Source organism: Magallana gigas, chromosome 1 (genome assembly GCF_963853765.1).
Source record: "Magallana gigas chromosome 1, xbMagGiga1.1, whole genome shotgun sequence".
NCBI classification, from domain to species: domain Eukaryota; kingdom Metazoa; phylum Mollusca; class Bivalvia; order Ostreida; family Ostreidae; genus Magallana; species Magallana gigas.
The window spans coordinates 23681292-23702848 of NC_088853.1; the positions used below are offsets into that span (position 1 = coordinate 23681292).

The window sequence follows — 21557 nt, forward strand, 5'->3', positions numbered from 1 at the left end:
AAAGTTATATCTAATAACAGAATTAATATCCGATTTATCTTTCTTTTGCAGCAAACTTCTACTCATTATATCACTTAAATACCTGCATAGATAAGCACAGAGCAATATCGGGAATTCAAATATGCTATTGAACAGAGAGAAAGCAACAGTTGGTTGCAAGACTAAGGGCACTCAAGAACATGAAAAAAATTGATTCTGCACAACAGTAGAAAAACAATAGGGCATGAGGAATTCACACTCTATTGATTGAAAGCACTTGATTTTTTTAAAGCATTATTAAAAAAAATAAAAGTAACAGGAAACATGTCAAAATGTCTAAACAACGCAACTATACAAAGTTATTGAAACAATGAATTGCATTCAAGGTATTATTAATAATTTGTCATTCCTTAAACAGGCTTCCAGATGACCAGAATATTACTAAGGCTTAATGATTTAGGTTTTAAATACGTCAGTATACAATCAGTTGACTACGAATTTTTAAGCTGGAGATAAATTCATTTCATTCATTTTTAATACTTATTATATGCAATCATGGTATGTAGAAATTTTACCTTACATCTAATATCATCACCTTAAGCTTTGATAGCAAAATGCAAATGGCATTTTCTGTTAACTGTCGAAGTGTCTGCATGTATTTATGAGACTTCGATGAGATAAAAAGACAGGCATTTTGTCCATGATATATTCTTGAATATACAGTAAAACTTGTCTGTGGTTCCTAAAAATTTGGCCGGATAAGGCAAAATCCGGTTTGGAGAACATTGATTCAAACTGAATTTAGGATGTAATACAGTAGGTCTTGATCGTCTTTTATGCAAAATGTTTAATTCTTCTGAAATATGCCCTCCCTGATCGCGATTATGGTGCAGATATTCATTTTTTAATTGGAAAACAATAATTGCATAACGGAATACGTACAATGGAAATACTTTTCAATCAAATCATCGTAATTGATAAGTTTTCAAACAACTGATTAACCTTAGAAGTCCGATACGAGACAAGTATGAATCACAGGAAATTGTTAAACATCACGCGACAAGTAAACATGCGGTTGATTACGTAATGGCGAGAACAATGGATAAATATGCGGGAATTTAAATAAAAACGTGAATAAACGGGAATTTAATAAAGAATGGAACATTTTGACAAAGTGAAATGTGACTCTGTAAGAGTAACCAAACAACGCATTACAAACAATATCGGCAGTCTTACTCCCACAGTATCAAGAATAATGACCGGAAAAAAAATGAGGTGTAGTAAAATACACAACCCCCATTTTAGATATAATGCTGGCAGGTAAAAAATGCATATTTATTTATAACAAGACCTAACGGTATCAACTGAAATTAGTTGCTAGTTTGGACTTATATTCACAGTTGTTTAAATAAAAAACAACGAAGAAAAATTGATAATTGAGCAGTAATTATCCTGCATAAGGCCGATCGATAAGTGGCAGGATTACGGGAGATAACTCTCACTAATTATAAGTATTTGGTTCTTTTAATCGCGGCCACTTTACAGAATAGACAAGATCCGGATTGCAAAACATTTTTTAAACATAAAATGATTAGAAAATGTCAAGGGACTGGATAATTTTGCCGGACTGGACATCATGCCGGTATGCACAACATCCATATTCAACAAGTTTTACTGTTTAAGCTGATTCCTAAATCAAACTGTAACGTTTTATATGAGATAAATCTCCATTTTCCAGGATTGACCGCAGGTTTCATCGTCGTTACCTTGGCATGGTAAATTGCATTCACTGTTATATAAAAGCTCTGGAGAGAATCTGATCTGTGTTCCACAAAAACATTGATTCCCGTTCTAAAAATAAAATTAAGATTTCTTCAAGCTATTAAACGATGTATTTTTTTCGTATCTACAAAAAATATATATCATCTATCTATCATTTGTTGATCGACGAACGAACTAGTAAAATGAAATAACTATTGATCATTAATTGAAATATATTTGAATTATACAATTACAATGTTAACCGAATTATAATGTAACAAAATTGCATAATGTCAAAAACTATAACTCGTCTTAGAGTACTCCATACCTGAAGCCCAAAATATTTGAATTCTCCAAGACTTTTACATACACGTTTGCAATATATTTTTCCATTTACGGGAGGGTAATTGGGTCCATTTCCTAACACACGGTCTTGTATGTCTGTATAACATCCTGCTATTTTTTATTTAGTTTAAAAGAAAAAAAAACATCCTTAGAAAAAATGATAAACACGAACAACAATTACAAACTTTTACTCAGGGTTGTGTCAAAAACGCATACAAATTCAACATAGACTCACAATAATTGGAAAAATTTAATAACCGTGTTTTAAAAAGATACTTATATTTATATTTGTTTATATTTTCATAATTGTTCGGAAACATTTTACATGTAACGTTTACTCTCGGTTGGTTCAAAACAAGGGAAGTATAAATTCATTCAATCTTCAGACTTTTTTTTAATGAAAGCGCTAACGTTTTACTCTGTGTTGTCTTTCATTTTTCAAATGTTCTTTATAGAAAACCGGACAATGCGATATTTTTTGGATTTAACTATATATATATATATATATATATATAGCACAGGGAAATTCAATTTTGTTGGAGTTCTACCTCCGCCCCGACCGAGGCTTGAACTCACGACCTCTGGAACCCATTCTTCTAGCAGTCAGCGGCCACTGCGCTACCCACTCGGCCATCTAGGCAAGACAAAAAATCTTGCTTTCGATGACGAACGGAACCTAGCGTGCTGACCGCGCACTACACAGTCGCTTTAGATACAGGTGGAATACAGTTAAACGACAATTTGAGAGTATCGAAACGATACATATTGCATAGATACACACATATACAATAAGCACAAACATTGCAATAATTCTCAAATTGACATATACCTACCCATAGTGAATGATATTGATATATATAAAACATAGGGAAATTCACTTTTGTTGGAGCTCCATCTCCGCCCCGACCGACGCTAAAACTCATATATAACTCTAAATATATGTTTTTCAAAAATTCATCAATGTTTAAGAAAATTAATTCTGTCAAATAAAGTATCTTTCTTAGTTACCTTTAAAAGTACAGTTTAGGTCCGTTTTCCACGATCCGTCGGATCTACAGATAAACAGTTCAGAACCACGTTGTTCAAATCCTTCCATACACGTAACATGGATCCCTCTTGTTATACCTATGGCATCCCATTCTTGTACTTTTTTCAAGGAAAATCCGTCATCTGAAGGAACTCCGCAATCTGGCATTTGATATTTCATATCAAATTCATATTAGTTAAATGTTACTATCATTTGTTATAGTACCTGTTTGGTAAATAATTAATTCACCCCAAATCAGCGAAATTCAATTTTCTCCGTGCTCTTTTACATGACAGTATTGTTTATTATATTCCTTTTGCTTCAAAGAATATTTGAAACTTGTTTTTGTGATTTTGAAATAAAAATCATAATAAAACTTACCTATTTGCATTGAATAAAAATCATTAAAAATATTTAAATAGAAAAAATAAAATAGATAATAATATCTAAAATAAATAATAAATATAAAAAAATAAAAACATTGTGTATACCTGACAAGATACAGGAAAACTCTCCAAAAGGCTTTGGGATGCATCTCTCGTTTATGGAACAATTTGACAGTGAACAACTTCCTGCTACCTTCTGTTTAAATGATTTTTTTTTTCAATTTTAAACCTATAAGATCGCAATATTGTTAATATCAAAAATGCAATTAAAATTATCATGCATTTAATTGTTCCATATAAACTATTGTCTTTATACTATTTCATGTTTCCTTCTTGGCTCATGCTCGCAAACTCTACAGAAAACACTCATACATGTACCAGTGCACTGTTTTGGATAATTGCTACTTTTTTCACAATGAATGGTAAACCAAAGAATACATTATGCTATGTTTGTTAACGTCTTTATGTAGATTCTCCACTAGATTTTTATGAAACTAAATCTGGTCTTATATTATATAAATTTTAATACGTAATATACATTCTGCATTTAATATCAAACCTATAAAAAGTATACAAATATTACACTTTAAAAAAGAATAATCACTTATGATGACAATAGTTGGTAACGACGAACGTTCTGTATTTAATTTGTCTATAAAGACCATTTCATACCGAATCTAATTAATACCATTTTATGCCGATCATTTTTTCATCCACTTGTACATGTAGGTGGCATATCCTTTAGATAATTACAATCATCTTGCCTCGATAAAAAGTGGTTAAGGTCTGAACACACTATTGTGCATGAGCGGATCTTTCAGTTCTCCAACAGAAATAGGAGTTCAGCTTGAACAGAATTGTGTAAACAGAAAGACAGATGTTATATTTATTTGAAAATTCTCAAACATTTTTCATTTCCAAATTCAGAACACAAAGTTACGAATATGCATATACTTTTCAAACCAAACAGATTATCGAAAACTTCCCTAAATTAATTTCTATATGCTTGTATTCCATGGAACTTATATTCAATTATATGCAACCTGGTGGTTTCCAAACATTGATTTTAATCCGGAGGGGGGGGGGGGCTACCATATAGCATTTTTCAAATTGGAAAAAGAAGCTACCAGGGGGACTGCTCCTCTACACCGTTAAACTGTAGAAATAATTTAGAAATAAACTAGTGCATAAGTACAATTGTATACTGCTTTAGTTTACTTTAGTGCACTACCAATAGAGGTCATATATATTCGAGGTAACAAGGCTATACATATAAAAAAAAACCAAAAAAATGTAGTTTTATAGCGTGTGTTTAATATTACATGTACATGAAAAGGCTCTTCGTTTGCGAAGTATATTAAACCTTAGGAACAGTATCTAATGTAAAGCCCTCTGCATAGACAGAAAGAGGAATGGCAAAGATCAAAAGCCTTTGAAATGCTAGTGCCTGAATTATTCATTATTTATGGATACAAAGGTCTTGGTCCTTTTGCTGTTTATGTTATATAATCAAATGGGTTTCGACTGTACACTAAAAAGTTTTGGTTCAGTGTAGATGGGAATGACCTTTAATGCAATTTAAACATGAAATTAAAAAAATAGTGAAAAATTCAATTCTCTCATTTCGTTGACTTTTTTTATATATTTGTATGATTTACTTGATTGTGAACTATTTAAGAAATGAACTAAATGTCTTCCCAAGTTATACAATATTACTTTGGTTGTGACAGTCTACGCTCCAACCTAGGTTACACGAGTATAACTTGGGTAGAGGATGCGTTCATAATCTAATTTTAGGTAATTTACTGTTCAAATTGAGTTCGTTTTACTTAATCTGTTCAATTTTCAAACGTATCTTTTAGCGTTTATGACGTTTTTTTTACTTGTCTTGTAGCGTGCCGGGTTATACAAATTTAAGCAAATCTTTTCATCTATTAACGGTATCCCCAAGTACCCAAACTCCTTACAGTCAGTTCAAGCATATCTTTTACAACATACACCATAGGATAGCATAGCATTGAAATCTCATAGCATAGCATTGGGATCTCAAAGCATAGCATTGGAATTTCATACCATAGCATACAATCTCATAGAATCGCATTCGTCATATCATACCATAGCATACCATAGCATAGCATACAACATTATTTTAACTTTGTTTTAAATGTTTTTATTTGAAAAAATAAATGTTTACATGATAGATTTGTGGTAAACTTTGGCTTCTTATTATTTCACTTCGAAATGTGTGGAACTCTTCTGTGTATGGAGGCCTTTTTGTTCAAATCTTATAGCATACCATAGCATAGCATAGCATACCATATCATTAAGCCCTTCATTTCAATTTCTCATAGCATAGCATACAAATCTCATAGCATAGCATACAAATCTCATAGCATATCATTAAAATCGCATACCATAGCATAGCATTAAATTGTAAAAGATATGCATGAAATGACTGTAACCATATGCAGAAAACATCCCGCGTTTCTCTGTGAATTATGTTTTGCTGTTTTTATTATATTTGCAATCACTAAATATTACCGGAAACGTTATATTTCATAAAATTATCAACAAAAATCTTATTATTATTAATCAAATAAGGCCTCTGAATACGACGTTTATTACACGTGTTATCATAACTTATGAACCTAACTCCGTCACCCACATGATCTATGATACGCCAGGCAATGAAGACACATTAACATTTAATTTAAACTCAACTTGTATCTAAGCCAAGTTAAAATAAGTAAAATCGGTGTATTCAATTTAAATTGTATTTAATTTCATCAAAGTGAAATTATCCCCAGAATAAAAAATGGGTCCTTGTAAAAACAATCACAATGATCTTTTCAAAATGTATGGATGCAGTTTGATTTCTGTCCTAAATATTTCAAATATACTATATCAAAAATGAATATATTAATGATTATATTATTTATTTATTACATATATATGTAGCAAATTCTAAATACCGACATACAGTATATATCTGCAATCCTTTATAAGGCAAATATTACGGCATGAGCGATTTGACGTTACCATCAAGTGTAGTGCATAAACACTATTGCGGACTGTATAAAATGTATTATTAACCTTAATAAAAAATGAATTACATGTGAAATGTCTCATCTTGACCTCTCTTATAAGGATTGACCACCGTAAATCATCGAATGGGCCCGCATGTCAGAAATATCGTTTTTAGTGCACGCCTGAAAAAAGTGTTAGCTGATTCCACGCAATTATTGTTGCATAGAATGAACAAGATGTAATTTTGTTATGTTTGAACACATTCATAAATTTTACCGTTGTAAATTGTGGACATTTTATTGAAGATTTTTTACATGTAAAAATGACGTCATTATCGCACTTGATTTCAAACGTCGAGGTGTTTTCCGAAAGGGACGGAGTTAGGGTATTGAGGGAGTTAAGGGCCATGCAATATAGTAAATGCTACTTTGTTTGATACTTAGTGTGGGTTCCTGAATTGATAGCCACGTGACATATATTGATAATTCTCCCAAATGAAGGTCATAAACTTTGACCACTATTTCGTGTTAAAAAAGATGGAATATTTAGATAATTATGTAAACATTTAAATGTACTTTTAATGGAAGCCATATTAAGAATCGTTTTTATTCAATGAAAAAGCGTACAGGTAATCATTTTTCTTTCTTTTTTTTAAAGCCTTGCACTGTAATGAAAGTTCTCCCTTTAATGTTATTTGATTATTGATTAAAATCAGAATGACTATTTTTATAATTGACTTACAATGTTTAGTTTCATGTGTCGGTCAAATAAATACGCAGGTATGCTAAAACTTTTCTATTGATCTCCAAGCGAAGTGTAAAAGGCATTTGGTTTTTCTTCATACTATATGACTTCATGCGCAGGTGAGTTAAGGCTAGATATATGTATTATGGAAATAGGGAAATCAAAATGCATTTGATTTTTTAAACAAACAATAATTGAATATATTTTGTAATACATACGTATATGTAGTACCAAAAACATGCCAAAGCTAACACACATTATGACGTCATATTAAGACGAATATTCTTAAAATTTAGGAATTGCTGCACAAATCATATGCACTTTCTATTTTAATTAGAATTCGGGAAACTTACACTGGACTGTGAATTTCCTGTTTACCTAACCTTAATTTACTTACTTGTCATATTTTATTCTTTTTTAAATGTATCTATTACTTTATTTTCGATCATTATATCTATCGTTTTACCTTATCCCAGTCAGATCTTGCACTATATATCCACCCTGGTTTCTCTAAATACAGATCTGGTGAAGAAACATTGGTTTCAAAGTTGGTCTGACAGAAGTGGGCTCCCTGGTGGTAGTTGACGGACCGACATCGTGTTGTTCTCAGACAATCCTCCACACAATCCAGAATACTATATCCATCATACGACGTTATCATCCTTCTGTCTAGTTTGTGTCCGTATTGTAGCATGGAGTAGCTATGTCGAAGATTCGTCGTAGACTGACTTGGTGCATAAAGAACAGCTGACTCATATATCAATATAAAATATAATTTCATGATGATTTGCCGTTTAAACGAAGTATACGCTGCGATGCCCATCGCTATTCTAAAGTCATTCCAAATAAACACCGGAAAAGATATTTCACTACCTCATATCATTCTTTTTTTATTTTTTATTTTTTAGGTTTTTTATGAAACGGTAATAAACACCTTTGTCAAGAAAAAGCTAATTGTTTAAATCCAACGAAAAAGATAAAACGCATAAGGTTATCAAAAATTTCCTCCACAATGAAGCAAAGGGCAGGTTTATATAATTATATATTTTTCCCCTTGATCAATACTATCAAATTTTTAAAAAAAGTATTGCCCGATAAATCGATCCCTTCAAAGTAGATTTATAAAGATCATATTTGCAAAGCATGAAAAATAAATGACAAACTGTGAAACCATTAACAGTAAAAACTTAATATTCAGATCAAAGTACATTTTATTGCTTTGATTTACATGCATAATTCAAAACTTTTTTAGAGCCTTTTAACTTAATATATATTGATAATGTTTTTATTATGAATTTTTAATACGCCGTATTATTTCTGTTCTGCTACAGACATTGCACATCTGGCATTAATTGACAAAGATGTATCAATTAATATAAAATCATTTAAAATCAGCCTTTTTGGAAAACTTAAAAATTTATTAAGTATGTTCCGAATTGGATTAAATATACTTTTTTTTGTGGCAAAATTTCTGAAATTGTCTTTAAGGTAGCACACTGATGATATTTTATTTTTATATCAATATTGGTTGCAAGGAAATAATAAGTGAAAAATTGCTAAACAAAACTTGCTTAGTATAATACGCGTCGGCTTGCTTCATTACCTTTCTTTACATTTTTATTTCTATGTTGTTCGTGTTTATCCATATTTCATGGCTATCAATAAATTTGATCTCTTTACCTTTTCCATGTCTTATTCGTCATTTAATTTGTTCCAATAATCGAACTTCATCTCCGATTTTTTTCTTTGGAGTCCTTAGTACGTTAAGACTTGTTTTGTTTATTATCAAACAAAGCAAAAACGTTTATTGGATGACACACGAAGTTAACTAGTTATTATATTTTTCAACAGCATATATTTGGCGAAGAATTTAATTACTTAAATTACTTAAACTTAGACATTTTATAGGCCGTTAGATATTCCTTCAAAATTAATAAATCCTTATTTCATCTGAAGTATCTGTATTTACCATTTAGAAACACAATACAGCACATCTTATTTTAAAAAAAAACGACTTGAAAGAAATTATCGATCGGGTTCGGATTTTTTTGTACTACTCATACATGTATAAACTTTCAGAAAATTACAAAATATTTACATCACAACGTGTGACAGGGTTCAACCTTCTATACTCATATCATGCCTATTTACTGTAAACAAACCACATGCATAACTCGCAAATGTTCTCCTCTTCATGTTTGTTGATAGAAATATGTCTTTTCTACTTCTTCCAGGTAATAAAATTTCAAAGTTTTTAAAATAACAACTATAATTATTTTGTAAACATTCATTTTGTGTGTTCATCACACCAGTTGCTATAACCAAGCGTTTATTATCTATCGAGAAAGTGACGATGTGTTCAGTTAAGAGAGGCCCCTTAATCTCGAATATCATGATGACTGTAGATCTTGTAGTTTTCAGCGCGTGTCAAATACTCTGAATCAAAATGAATAATATAAGATTTTTCCGGTTTGTACCATCTTTAATTTCCGGAAGCTCATAATAACATCAATTAGGTATGTGAAAGGGATTTTTTGTACTTCAACTGTCACAATCAACGTTATTTCTTTTTAAATTACGTCACAAAGGGTATATCGTAACTTATTCACACATTTGTAGCTGCACGGTCCCTTTAATTGCTTTTCTACATTTGACTTTATGTATGACAGAACAAAAATCAATATACTGTAGAGAAACGATGAGTTTCTACTTAAAATCAATAGCTCTCATGAATCAAAAAAAGTATACCTAGAAAATATGATGAATATCCCATGGTTTGTGATGGTTTATGATTTTGATAATACGGCATTTTTGCAAAGCATGAAAAATAAATGACAAACTATGAAACCATTAACAGTAAAAACTTAATATTCAGATCAAAGTACATTTTATTGCTTTGATTTACATGCATAATTCAAAACTTTTTTAGAGCCTTTTAACTTAATATATATTGATAATGTTTTTTTATTATGAATATTTAATGCACCGTATTATTTCTGTTCCGCTACAGACATTGCACATCTGGCATTTATTGACGAAGATGTATCAATTAATATTAAATCCATTAAAAACAACCTTTTTTTGGAAAACTTAAAAATTTATTAAGTATGATCCGAATTGGATTAGATATACTTTTTTGTGGCAAAATTTGTGCAATTGTCTTTAAGGTATCACACTGATGATATTTTATTTTTATATCAATATTGGTTGCAAGGAAATAATAAGTGAAAAATTGCTACTAAGATCAAAAATAATTTGCTTTACATAAAAGTAACTTTTCTAGATAATTTTTACTTAATACTTTTGTCAGTTTAGGCGTTTATAAAATAAACAAAACTTGCTTAGTATAATACGCGTCGGCTTGCTTCATTGCCTTTCTTTACATTTTTATTTCTATGTTGTTCGTGTTTATCCATATTTCATGGCTATCAATAAATTTGATCTCTTTAACTTTTCCATGTCTTATTCGTCATTTAATTTGTTCCAATAATCGAACTTCATCTCCGATTTTTTTCTTTGGAGTCCTTAGTACGTTTAGGCTTGTTTTGTTTATTATCAAACAAAGCAAAAACGTTGAATGGATGACACACGAAGTTAACTAATTATTATATTTTTCAACACATATGTTTGGCTAAGAATTTAATTACTTAAATTACTTAAACTTAGACATTTTATAGGCCAGTATATATTCCTTTAAAATTAATAAATCCTTATTTCATCTGAATGATCTGTATTTACCATTAAGAAACACAATACAGCACATCTTATAAAAAAAAAAAAACGACTTCAAAGAAATTATCGATCGGGTTCGGATTTTTTTGTACTACTCATACATGTATAAACTTTCAGAAAATTACAAAATATTTACATCACAACGTATGACAGGGTTCAACCTTCTATACTCATATCGTTCCTATTTGCTGTAAACAAACCACATGCATAACTCGCAAATGTTCTCCTTATCATGTTTGTTGATAGAATACATGTATGTCTTTTCTACTGCTTCCAGGTAATTATATTTCAAAGTTTTTAAAATAAAAACAATAATTATTTTGTAAGCATGTATTTTGTGTGTTTATCCTACCTAAGCATTTATAATCTATCGAGAACGTGATGATGTGTTTAGTTAAGAGAGTCCCTTTAACCTCGTATATCATGATGACTGTAGATCTTGTAGTTTTCAGCGCGTGGGAATTACTCTGAATCAAAATCCAAATGAATAATATAGGATTTGTCCGGTTTGAACGATCTTTAATTTCTGGAAGCTCATAATAACGTCAATTAGATATGTGAAAGGGATTTTTTGTACTTCAACTGACACAATCAACGTTATTTCTTTTTAAACTACGTTACAAAGGGTAAATCCTAAATTATTCACACATTTTTAGCTGCACGGTCCCTTAAATTGCTTTTCTACATCTAACTTTATGTATGACAGATCAAAAATCAATATACTGTGTAGAAACGATGAGTTTCTACTAAAAAACAATAGCTCTCATGAATAAAAAAAAGTATACCTGGAAAATATAATGAATATCCCATGGTTTGTGATGATTCATGAATTTGATAATACAGCATTATTGTTAATAAGTTAATAAACTCATAATGTAATAATTTAAAAAAAAAGAACTGAAATAATAATAAGCGTTTATGTAACTTGTGATATGTTTTTGTCCGAACAATATATTATGTACTTTTAAATTTTAGAAAATTTCAACCATACTTTTCGGTTTTTATCATTACCTTTTGATACTTATACAGATCAACCAATCAGAACGTGCTAAAATGCCATGTAATGAATATTTATCGCCACTTCAAAAAATAATGGTGATCGTGTATTTAAAATCTAATCACTATTATCAAGAAATAAGGAAGACATTTTAAGAAAAAAATAAAACTAATCAGTAGTCTTATCCTGTCATTGGAAATCTTCAAACTTACTGAGTTAAAAAAATCAATCCGATTGCACACACAAATACTCTGAAGTTGACATTAAAAATATCCTTGAATTTCTAATAGACGACATACATGTCGTTTTTGGAGACCAAGGATCATGTAGAAATTTCAAACTTAGGTCAGTATTTCAGTCAGTCATAAAATGATTGTTTATCATAATATGGTGATTGAAATTTGTAATTGACAACTTTAATCAAGACTCCTTAAATAGTTAATCAAATTTGTCAGTATTTTCATTTAGGAGAGATTAAGAAAGTGTACAATTTTTGACTAGTCTAAGATTGTTTCATGATTTTGGAGCCTTGTCTTCAAACAATCAGTAGGAATTTTCATGGACACAAATTGTGCTCATCTATTGGCTGCCTTGTTTTATAATCATATGAAGCACAATTTATTCAAAAGATTGTGCAAGAAGAAAACCCCTGAAACTCAACATTAAGAAATATTAAGGACATTTTTTTTTCAATAACAAAGTTACTTTCACTCTTATGTAAACTCAGATATATCCTAGTAAGCTTGAAATAAAATATTCCACATATTCTTAGTCATCTGTTTCACTATTATTGGATATTTTACTAGAAAAAGACATTAATAATAACCCAGCAACAAAACTTTATGATCAACATAATGATTCTTATCTTTCCATCGTCGACTTCCCTTACTTATGTAGCAATATATCACCATCACCGGCATGTGGAGTTTATGTCTCTTAGTGTATTCTTTATGCAATAGCATGCTATCTATACAAACAATTTCTTAAATGAGGCAAGCAACTAACAAACAAGTTGTTGGAACAACGATACTGAAGAGACAAACACCTCGACTAAAATCATCTTTACGCAAGTTCGATATGTGCAATGTTTCTTTTGGAGACATGCTGACTGATGTTGTTCGTACTTGTTAGACCGTTATTTATCTCGCGGATTGACTACGGTTTCTTCCGTTTTTTCATTACTTTACAAATAAGCACCCTGTGGGTGCAACTGATTATCAGGGAATGAGTAATCCTCCTAGGTACCTGATCCAATCGCTATCTCTTTAGAGGTCCTTGTTGTTCCGCTTTTAATTTGTATTTTGCTATATTGATTTTTTTATGGTTGGCGCATTGTCATTGTAGTTTTTATCACATCTTTTTACCAAGTTAACTAGTAAACTTTATTATTTTTACAAAGCAAAATTTTGTGCGCACATCACACTTTTGTGACGTCAACATTAGTAAGCAGAAAGAGTATTTAGCTAAACAAACATTTCAATTTTGATTAGTTTTTTTAAAGATTTTTCTATGAAAAAAGGCAAAAAAGAGCATGCAATGTTTTTGGGATTTTTTTCAAAATAGTTTTAACTTTGATATCATTTTTTTGATAATCCATTATGTCCAAAGTGAACTTTTCATTTCCACCCATGATGTACCAACTGATCAGATTTTAATATCATATGCCTGTCAGTATTTAATAGATGACCCAGAGGGAGATATGAAAAGCTTGTTGGCCAATAAAAAGTTAACAATGGAGCAGTCTGTCAAATCATGTGCAAAAATATGATGTACACATTTAATTAATTATGCTGATTGCAACACACTTCATTCCTGATGAATATTCTTCTTTACACACGGTTTAACTTCCTACATTTCACTACTTTACCTACATTAATTTTTTTAAATCCAAGACATGAAGTAAAATATACATTGTTTATATATGACAAGTATTACTACATGAACATGTACTTGCTTTTTGTAGCATGAATGTATAAAATACAAAGTATCACACAGATCATTCACCTTACAATTCTCATCAATACCAGCATTTTACTTATCATATGATATAAAAGCTAATTCCAATTATATATTAGTTACATAACACAGATTAAAATAAAACCCACATGGAAACAACTTTCCATCCAAGTAATTTTGTTATATAAAAATTGTAATACATGGGGTATATGTTGTCTTTATATATTTTCATATACGACATAATTGAATATTGTTTGGTGTATTTTATCATTTCTATGACAAATGCATTCATCTCCTAATGCAGTGTTTTTACATTTAAGATTGGTTTCTTAATTTTTCATATATTGCTGCAAAGTTATCAATAAATGTTTAAACAAAGAAAATGGAAAAAAAAAGTAGTTAACACTTATCAACTTGGAGGTGTGAGGATATATGTTACATGGAGTCTAATATTTTATGCAATATTTGCAAATATAACAAATTATTTCAGAAAATGAAAGTTAATATCTGCAAGGTCTAATCAATCATTTAATAAGTCAAAACCAGGGTTGGCCGGGAAATACCACTCAAAACCATGTGATTTTCTAAGATTCTAGCTTACAGACAGACATTGTAATATACTGGTATTTGATCATATAAAAAAAGTACTTTTATAGTTTATAGTTTTTTTGAAATGAGAATACTTTACAGTTAAAAAGTCTTGTTCTGCAGAGGTTTAGTCGGGTCGTAGAGATGTGTCCATTCGAATCAATAAGGAGTGTCCTTGGCTGTTGTTGATGTAACCCGAGTCGTAGTTTATGGAAATAGGCCTTTTTGGGGGACTTTCGAGCATTGTCCAGACCGGTGAAGCACTCATATGATCACATCATGGCTACAGCAGACTTAGTAGTTCTGGACTGTGGTAGCATTAACATTCTTCTTCTTGCGATGAACTTGTTCCTTTCACTGGGCTGTACTTTATGTCTGTTCTATTTATCTTAAACATTATGGAGGGTAATCGTGTTCAAAAATCCAGACATGTAAACTTGTAAATCCGAATATGCAATCGTGTTGATGTGTGAGCCTGAGCATGAATATGTGTAATTCTGATCGTGTAACCTATAAAACTCGGGCATAAACACGTGTAAGATTTGTCTCAGTTCCTTCGCATGATGCACATTTTGCAACTTTATTGTTTACATTAGTTAATTAAACCTTCAACTTTGCACACTTTCAATCCGTAGTTTCTGCGTTTGTAACTTCAGGCTCGGCAATAACACATCCGACATGATACAAATTGACAAATGTAAAGTCTACAAGTTTGTCGAATTTTGACATGACCTTATATGGCAACTGCCTTGCTGCGGGAAAAGGCATGCCGTAACCGCCGGACCGGAATGAACGAAAATAAAAATAATATTCAGCTAAACTGTTGCAATAAGCTTTTAATGAACGACACATTTTCTATCGAAAACACGGGTATTATTTTTAGAAAAGAAAAAAAAATTGAGGTATGATTGAAACTGGACCAAACAGGAAGAGGTTCATGTAGAAAAAAAATCGTTGCCGATGTGACGAATGCGCTAATTTCCGTAATATAATTCTCATGGTATTATTAAAGGAAATGCCTAATATCTTATATCTCTAAAAAAAAATTGACATGTAATTTAAACTGGAATATAAGTAAATGCGTACTCTTTTCTAGAAATGAGACGGATCAAGAAATTTCCTAAGGGGGTAAATATATTTTGAGCGGCATGGGGTTCGAAGACTGCCGTGAGGTCCCATGTAACTCCATTGCTTCTGAATTCTAAGAATTTTGAGAGTGAATTTTTAACCGGGTTTCCGATTATTGAAATAGTAAAAATTGCAGACGGGCGAGTGGCTGTCAAAAAGGTACCCTTATTGTACCGATAACTCCTCGAACAGTTTTCAAAATAGGAAGTTGTTCTTTTGCAGATCATTTATACATATATATCAGAAGTATGCAAATTGCTAGGATTTTGATTTCTGATAATTTATAAAAATATCAGCTGTTGAACTTAGTCATTTTTGGGCAAAAACATTGCATATAGAGTACCCCATTTTTACTCTTGTTATTTTTCTGAATTAGTTAGAATAAACGACCTGCAAGGATTTGGTAATTTTTCGCGGAAAAATTTATGTTACTTTACATGTATTTATACTTTTTGTTGTTGTGTAAGTGAAAGATAAATAATAACACAATCTTCAATAATAATAAAAAAAAACTAGCGCATATTTTTTGTGCGCCGTAAATTGAAGTTTTACTATGGGAGGCACTGTAGCTCAAAGATCGTCCATCTGTATTTTTAGACAGGGAGCTACAGACCTGCAGCTAGTTCACAAGTGGCTGTAAAGCTGTATTATACTAGCTCTCCAGAAAATTTTTATCAGCCAACTTCACAAAGTGAGTCTGTATTGAACCGACATTCAGGACGTCATACTCAATCCCGTAATAATTGCTTAAAATAATTTTAAAAAAATGTCAAATTTTACCTGCATGATAGGCTTTTTTTCCTTTATATTGCCGACAATGCAAAGAAACATTTCTTAAAATAATTTATACACATTTTAATTTCACGACAGTTAACCTTATCTTTGGAATCCTTATCTTTGGAATTTTTATTCATTTTTTTAAAAGAGGGTGTCGCTTCTTATGTCTCATATTACCGGGTAATCACAATCTCCAAACCAATGTCTTTAAATAGTTTGTTTTTCTTATCGATAACTTTGCAACTCAGCTGACGGACCCCGTGTAATTTTTCGCGTGGGGGGGGGGGGGGGGGGGTCTTGTCACAACTTTGTTGTAGCAATAAGGATGCATTTGGAGATATTTTCTTAATTCAGCCGAGGCCTATACTTTAACAATTTGTTGCATGTACTCTAATAACAGTGGCGTCGGAAGCAAATTGAAAGGGGGGGGGGGGGCTAAACTAATCATGAAAAATATTGACAAGAATTCCCATAATCATGAAAATTCTAATCCGTGGGGGAGGGTATACCAATAACTCCAATCTTACCTGCCCAATCCCCCCTCCCCAGATCATGAAATTCCTAATCCGTGGTGGTGGTGGGGGGGGGGGGGTGCTAGTATACCTACTATGACTCTAATTTTCAATATATCACTATTAATATTTCAATTTCTTTAAGGTCTTTTAAGGAACAATTTTGTTTGTTGCGAGGAAAAAGTGGGGGGGGGGGGTTGAATCCTCCCTGTTGCTATGTTCCTAATGGTTAGGTCTAACTTGGCAAAAAAGTGGGGGGGGGGGGGCTAAGTCCCCCCTAGTCCCCCACCCTCCCGGTTCAGACGCCTATGAATAAAAATGCGTATATATCTTTATTCACGTGTATTCAAACAAAGTCATTAAATGTAATTTTTTCAGTTCTAAGAGGATATCTGAAGCCGATCGAATTCTTTACTCGCATCTTTTATACATTCTCTTGAGTAAATGTACACCAATCTCATAATTTAATTTTCCGAAAAATAATACTCTATGAAATGTTGTTATCCAGAGATAATATGATTATAGGCTTACCTAATATTTTTTTTTATTTATTCCGTCCCTTACGGCATGCCTTTACCTGCAGCTAGCCTTTTTCTATCAGTGACGTCACTGTTTCCATATAAGGTCATGTCAAAATTCGACAAACTTGTAGACTTTACATTTGTCAATTTGTATCATGTCAGATGTGCTATTGCCGAGCCTGAAGTTACAAATGCAGAAACTACGGATTGAAAGTGTGCAAAGTTGAAGGTTTAATTAACTAATGTTAATAATAAAGTTGCAAAATGTGCATCATGCGAAGGAACTGAGTCAAATCTTACACGTGTTTATGCCCGAGTTTTATAGGTTACACGATCAGAATTACACATATTCATGCTCAGGCTCACACATCAACACGATTGCATATTCGGATTTACAAGTTTACATGTCTGGATTTTTGAACACGATTACCCTCCATAAAACATGAATAATAAAGTTTCATTTAGATTTTTAAACAATAAACATAAGTCATTCAGCCTAACATGTAATAAAAGCATTCTGAATAAAATTCTGAATACAGAAGCTACTATGCAGTTGCCAGTTGCTGTTTAAACTATGTCATATAATTACTACAGTAGTATCTGGTCTAAAATGTTTCATTTTATGTTTGAAGCTATGTTATTTTCATTTTGATTCAATTATTGTTTGTTGAACAATGGAAAAACTTATCAACAATAAGTGTGTTTCACCCCCCCCCCCCCCCATCAACCTCCTTTTCAAGAACTTAGACCTGGATTTCCCCAAAATTACTACAGTAAATTATAAACATCCAACACATGTATAAGTTAATGGTGAAAATAATCAATTTCAAAGCAATACCTTGCGTTCACATCGTCCAGCTGGTCAAAACATTCAGCCGAATCACCGAACAGAGGATGCAACTAATCACCGGAAACATTGACTTTGTATGCTGTCAATGCTGAAGAAGAAAAACGTGAAAGATTTCATTTTCCGGATTTAATTAATAAAAAATTTTCGTTACATTTAGAGTTTGTAAATTGTATAATGTGCGAAAGATTCATTGTTCGTCTTGTTTACCAACCAAGCATTCATATATTAGGGTCGTTTATATAATTATATATGTGTATACCCTGGATAATCTTGATTATCATGCATATAAAGTTGGTTAATGGTTAACTTGGTCAAAACGTATATTTAAAAGAGATACGGTAATAAAAATTAAAACGCCGAACCAAGTTTGAAAAAATGACGCCATCTTGTTTTGATGGCGCGAGATCTCGTTTACAAATGAGAGATAAATTAGAGGCTTGAAAATGTTATTGGGGGTATCTATATTGTGAATTAAGTTACCTTGACATGAGTTCTTCGTTCCTGCATTATCTCCTTGCTGTAGAGGCTATTAATGCTTCTCAATTCTCCATTTTACAACAGCACCTTCTTGTCCATTTTAGCCTTCGCTCGGAAGAAATCAAGTCAAGTCGTACCCAACCCGACTCGCACCCAAACCAACTCGTACCCAAATATTTGAGTACGACTTCACTAGTCAACTCGTACCCACGGGAAAAATATATTTATACTAAAAAAATAAAATACAATAGTTTTCATTCATATGTTATGAACCATGTTGATCTTCCAAAAGTGATGAAAATGTGTGTTTCTTCTTAATTATGGACAGCATGTTTATTTTGTGCTGACAAACTCATTGGTTGATCGGTTGAACGGAATCACATAAAGCAATTATTTTATTTTTAATTGATGATAGTTAACCTGCTCATAATCATTCTTTGATCCGTCCGCATTCAAGTACAGAACTATAGTATTATACTAGATTTTTATAACAAATTCTTTTAAATTTGTTATACAATTCGCATTATAATGTTATCGATAATATACAAAACATAACAACATACGAATAAAAGCCATTCATTTTATTTTCTAAAATAAATATTGAGCTGCCCGTATTCAAATACACTGAGATCTAGGACTAGGACTCGAGTGAACCACATGGTTTTGGGTAGGACCTGACCATTTGAGTACGAGTTGGTTTGGGTGCGAGTCGGGTTGGGTACGACTTGACTGTAATTCGCTCGGAATCATATAGTGCGCCAATACTGACCAATCAGAACCCGCTAAATCTTGGAAAAGTGCATCTTGGGATAGTTTAAAATGAATAATGTTTAATCAAAATTATCATTTTTTACCGAATAGTATACTTTTTACATGTATATTTATTTTAAATAAGAACTGTCGGAGTCAGTATTTCCTGGTTAAATACGACAAAGTATTGGCGTGTGTTTGTTACAATTGTATTTGTAACACGTGATTAACCAAAAAAAATGGCCGACCTTTTGTTTACAAATGTTTAATGAAATTAAACAAGTTTTAATGAGACATATGTATCAGATTTTCTCTTTAACTATATTTTATTTACATGTACTGATGATTTTGCCAAACTAAATATTATAGAGCCATATATAGTTTACTGACAAGTTAGTCTTGACTTGTCCAATTTTCACCGCGATTCTAAGCACGGTCATATTCTTATTCAAAATATAGAGGTGTGAAAATATTATGTTCATCACAGAGCAGGTTCTGCATGAACACAGAGAAATCACAAATATAAATAGATGCCGATCAATTAACGGGGTCCGGTTAACAGCGTTCACCCGTACGGTGAATTTACAACTACGATGAATCGATGGCAATTATTTTACAGTTACACATGTGCACTGATTGGTCATGCGATGAACAGTACGTTAAGAATACATATGAAATTAAAATACAAACGCGTTAAACAAGCCGGTAAGTAAGACGTTCACGTCGGACTGATATATAAACAAAATATAATTTTAATTATTTGGTATACTTTCTACATCAAATGTATACGAATGTATAATCAAATTTTAAAAATGGGATTAAAATCACGTGCACCACATGGCTAGTGCTGGATTTTAAACTGATTTTGTAATATAACGTATAACTTCAGTAAACTTATAAATAATGCTTATTATATCTTATAACAGAAACATGTGCATGTTTCATAAACATGTATCAATATCTGTGTTTACAGTACAAAAAGTAAATACAAATTATAGAAATGCACGAATCACAAAGGCGTCGAACCGGGGGGGGGGGGGGGGGGGGGGGGCTTAGTGCAAAGTTAGACTTAACCAATAGGCATATAGCCCCCCCCCCCTTTTTCTCGCCGGAAATGTAATTGTTCTTAAATTTACCTTGAAAGATTGAGAAGTTGGAGTAATAGGCATACTAGCCCCCCCCCCCCCCCCCCCCCACGGATTAGGATTTTCATGATTTTGGGAATTAGGGTTTTTTAGGGTTTTTCCTCAATATTTCTGAGGATTAGTCGAGCCCCCCCCCCCCCCCCCCCCCCCACACACACACTTTCAATTTGCTTCCGACGCCAGTGAATCATGATACAGTCATACAGTCATACATGTAGTAAAGTCTGAAATGCATGTAAATAATTAAACAATTATTATATTAGACTCAAACTCCAAGTGGGTTTTACTTGTTATTATCAACTGTAGAATTTTTTTAAAAAAATTCCTGTGTACATGTGCTGGCGTGGTATTAAAAAAGAAATGAATTAGCTCTAAACTTCAGGTTGTACGAATATTTGGTACGATTTGTAAAAATTTACAACGACTTTACCTTAATTTGTTTGCTTAATTAGTTACTGTACCTCAAGGTTCATTCAAATGATAACTAAATGATTTAAGAAGGAGTCTTACAAAATAGGTATAATAATCTATTTTACTAAATAATTATAATTTACTTATCAGTTTTACTAACTCAGGTACACACAAATTGAAAAAAAATTCCCGCCGGGCTCCAGTTATAAACTCACGCTTCGTACTGTATATATGTTATGTAACAGTCTTTTGTTCACTCCTGACAGACAAAACCTTGCAATCCACACAGAATATACAGGAAAATCACAGAGGAGGTCACCTGGACAAAGAATGTATACACATGTATACACGTGCCCGAGTACCTAAGATTAATGATTTCATCATATGCATTAAACAAGATCAGACATCCACTGGATGAAAAATCAAGTTTCAGCAAAACTGAAA

General features: G+C 32.0%; 1 protein-coding gene and 1 long non-coding RNA gene across 2 annotated transcripts; both read right to left on the reverse strand.

Moving 5' to 3' along the window:
• Positions 1-361: 361 nt before the first annotated feature.
• LOC117688265 (uncharacterized) lies at positions 362-8175 on the reverse strand. Its single transcript, XM_066088790.1, has 5 exons — positions 7736-8175; positions 3604-3694; positions 3094-3273; positions 2069-2196; positions 362-1830 (listed from the first exon to the last, which is right to left on the reverse strand). The coding sequence occupies exons 1-5, from the start codon at positions 8090-8092 to the stop codon at positions 1690-1692; spliced, it is 897 nt and encodes a 298-aa protein (XP_065944862.1). The 5' UTR covers positions 8093-8175; the 3' UTR covers positions 362-1689.
• A 5399-nt stretch (positions 8176-13574) lies between these two features.
• LOC136276538 (uncharacterized) lies at positions 13575-18918 on the reverse strand. The gene is made up of 3 exons (XR_010715033.1): positions 18811-18918; positions 18319-18418; positions 13575-14930 (listed from the first exon to the last, which is right to left on the reverse strand). It is a non-coding gene; the product is annotated as an uncharacterized lncRNA (long non-coding RNA).
• Positions 18919-21557: the final 2639 nt, after the last annotated feature.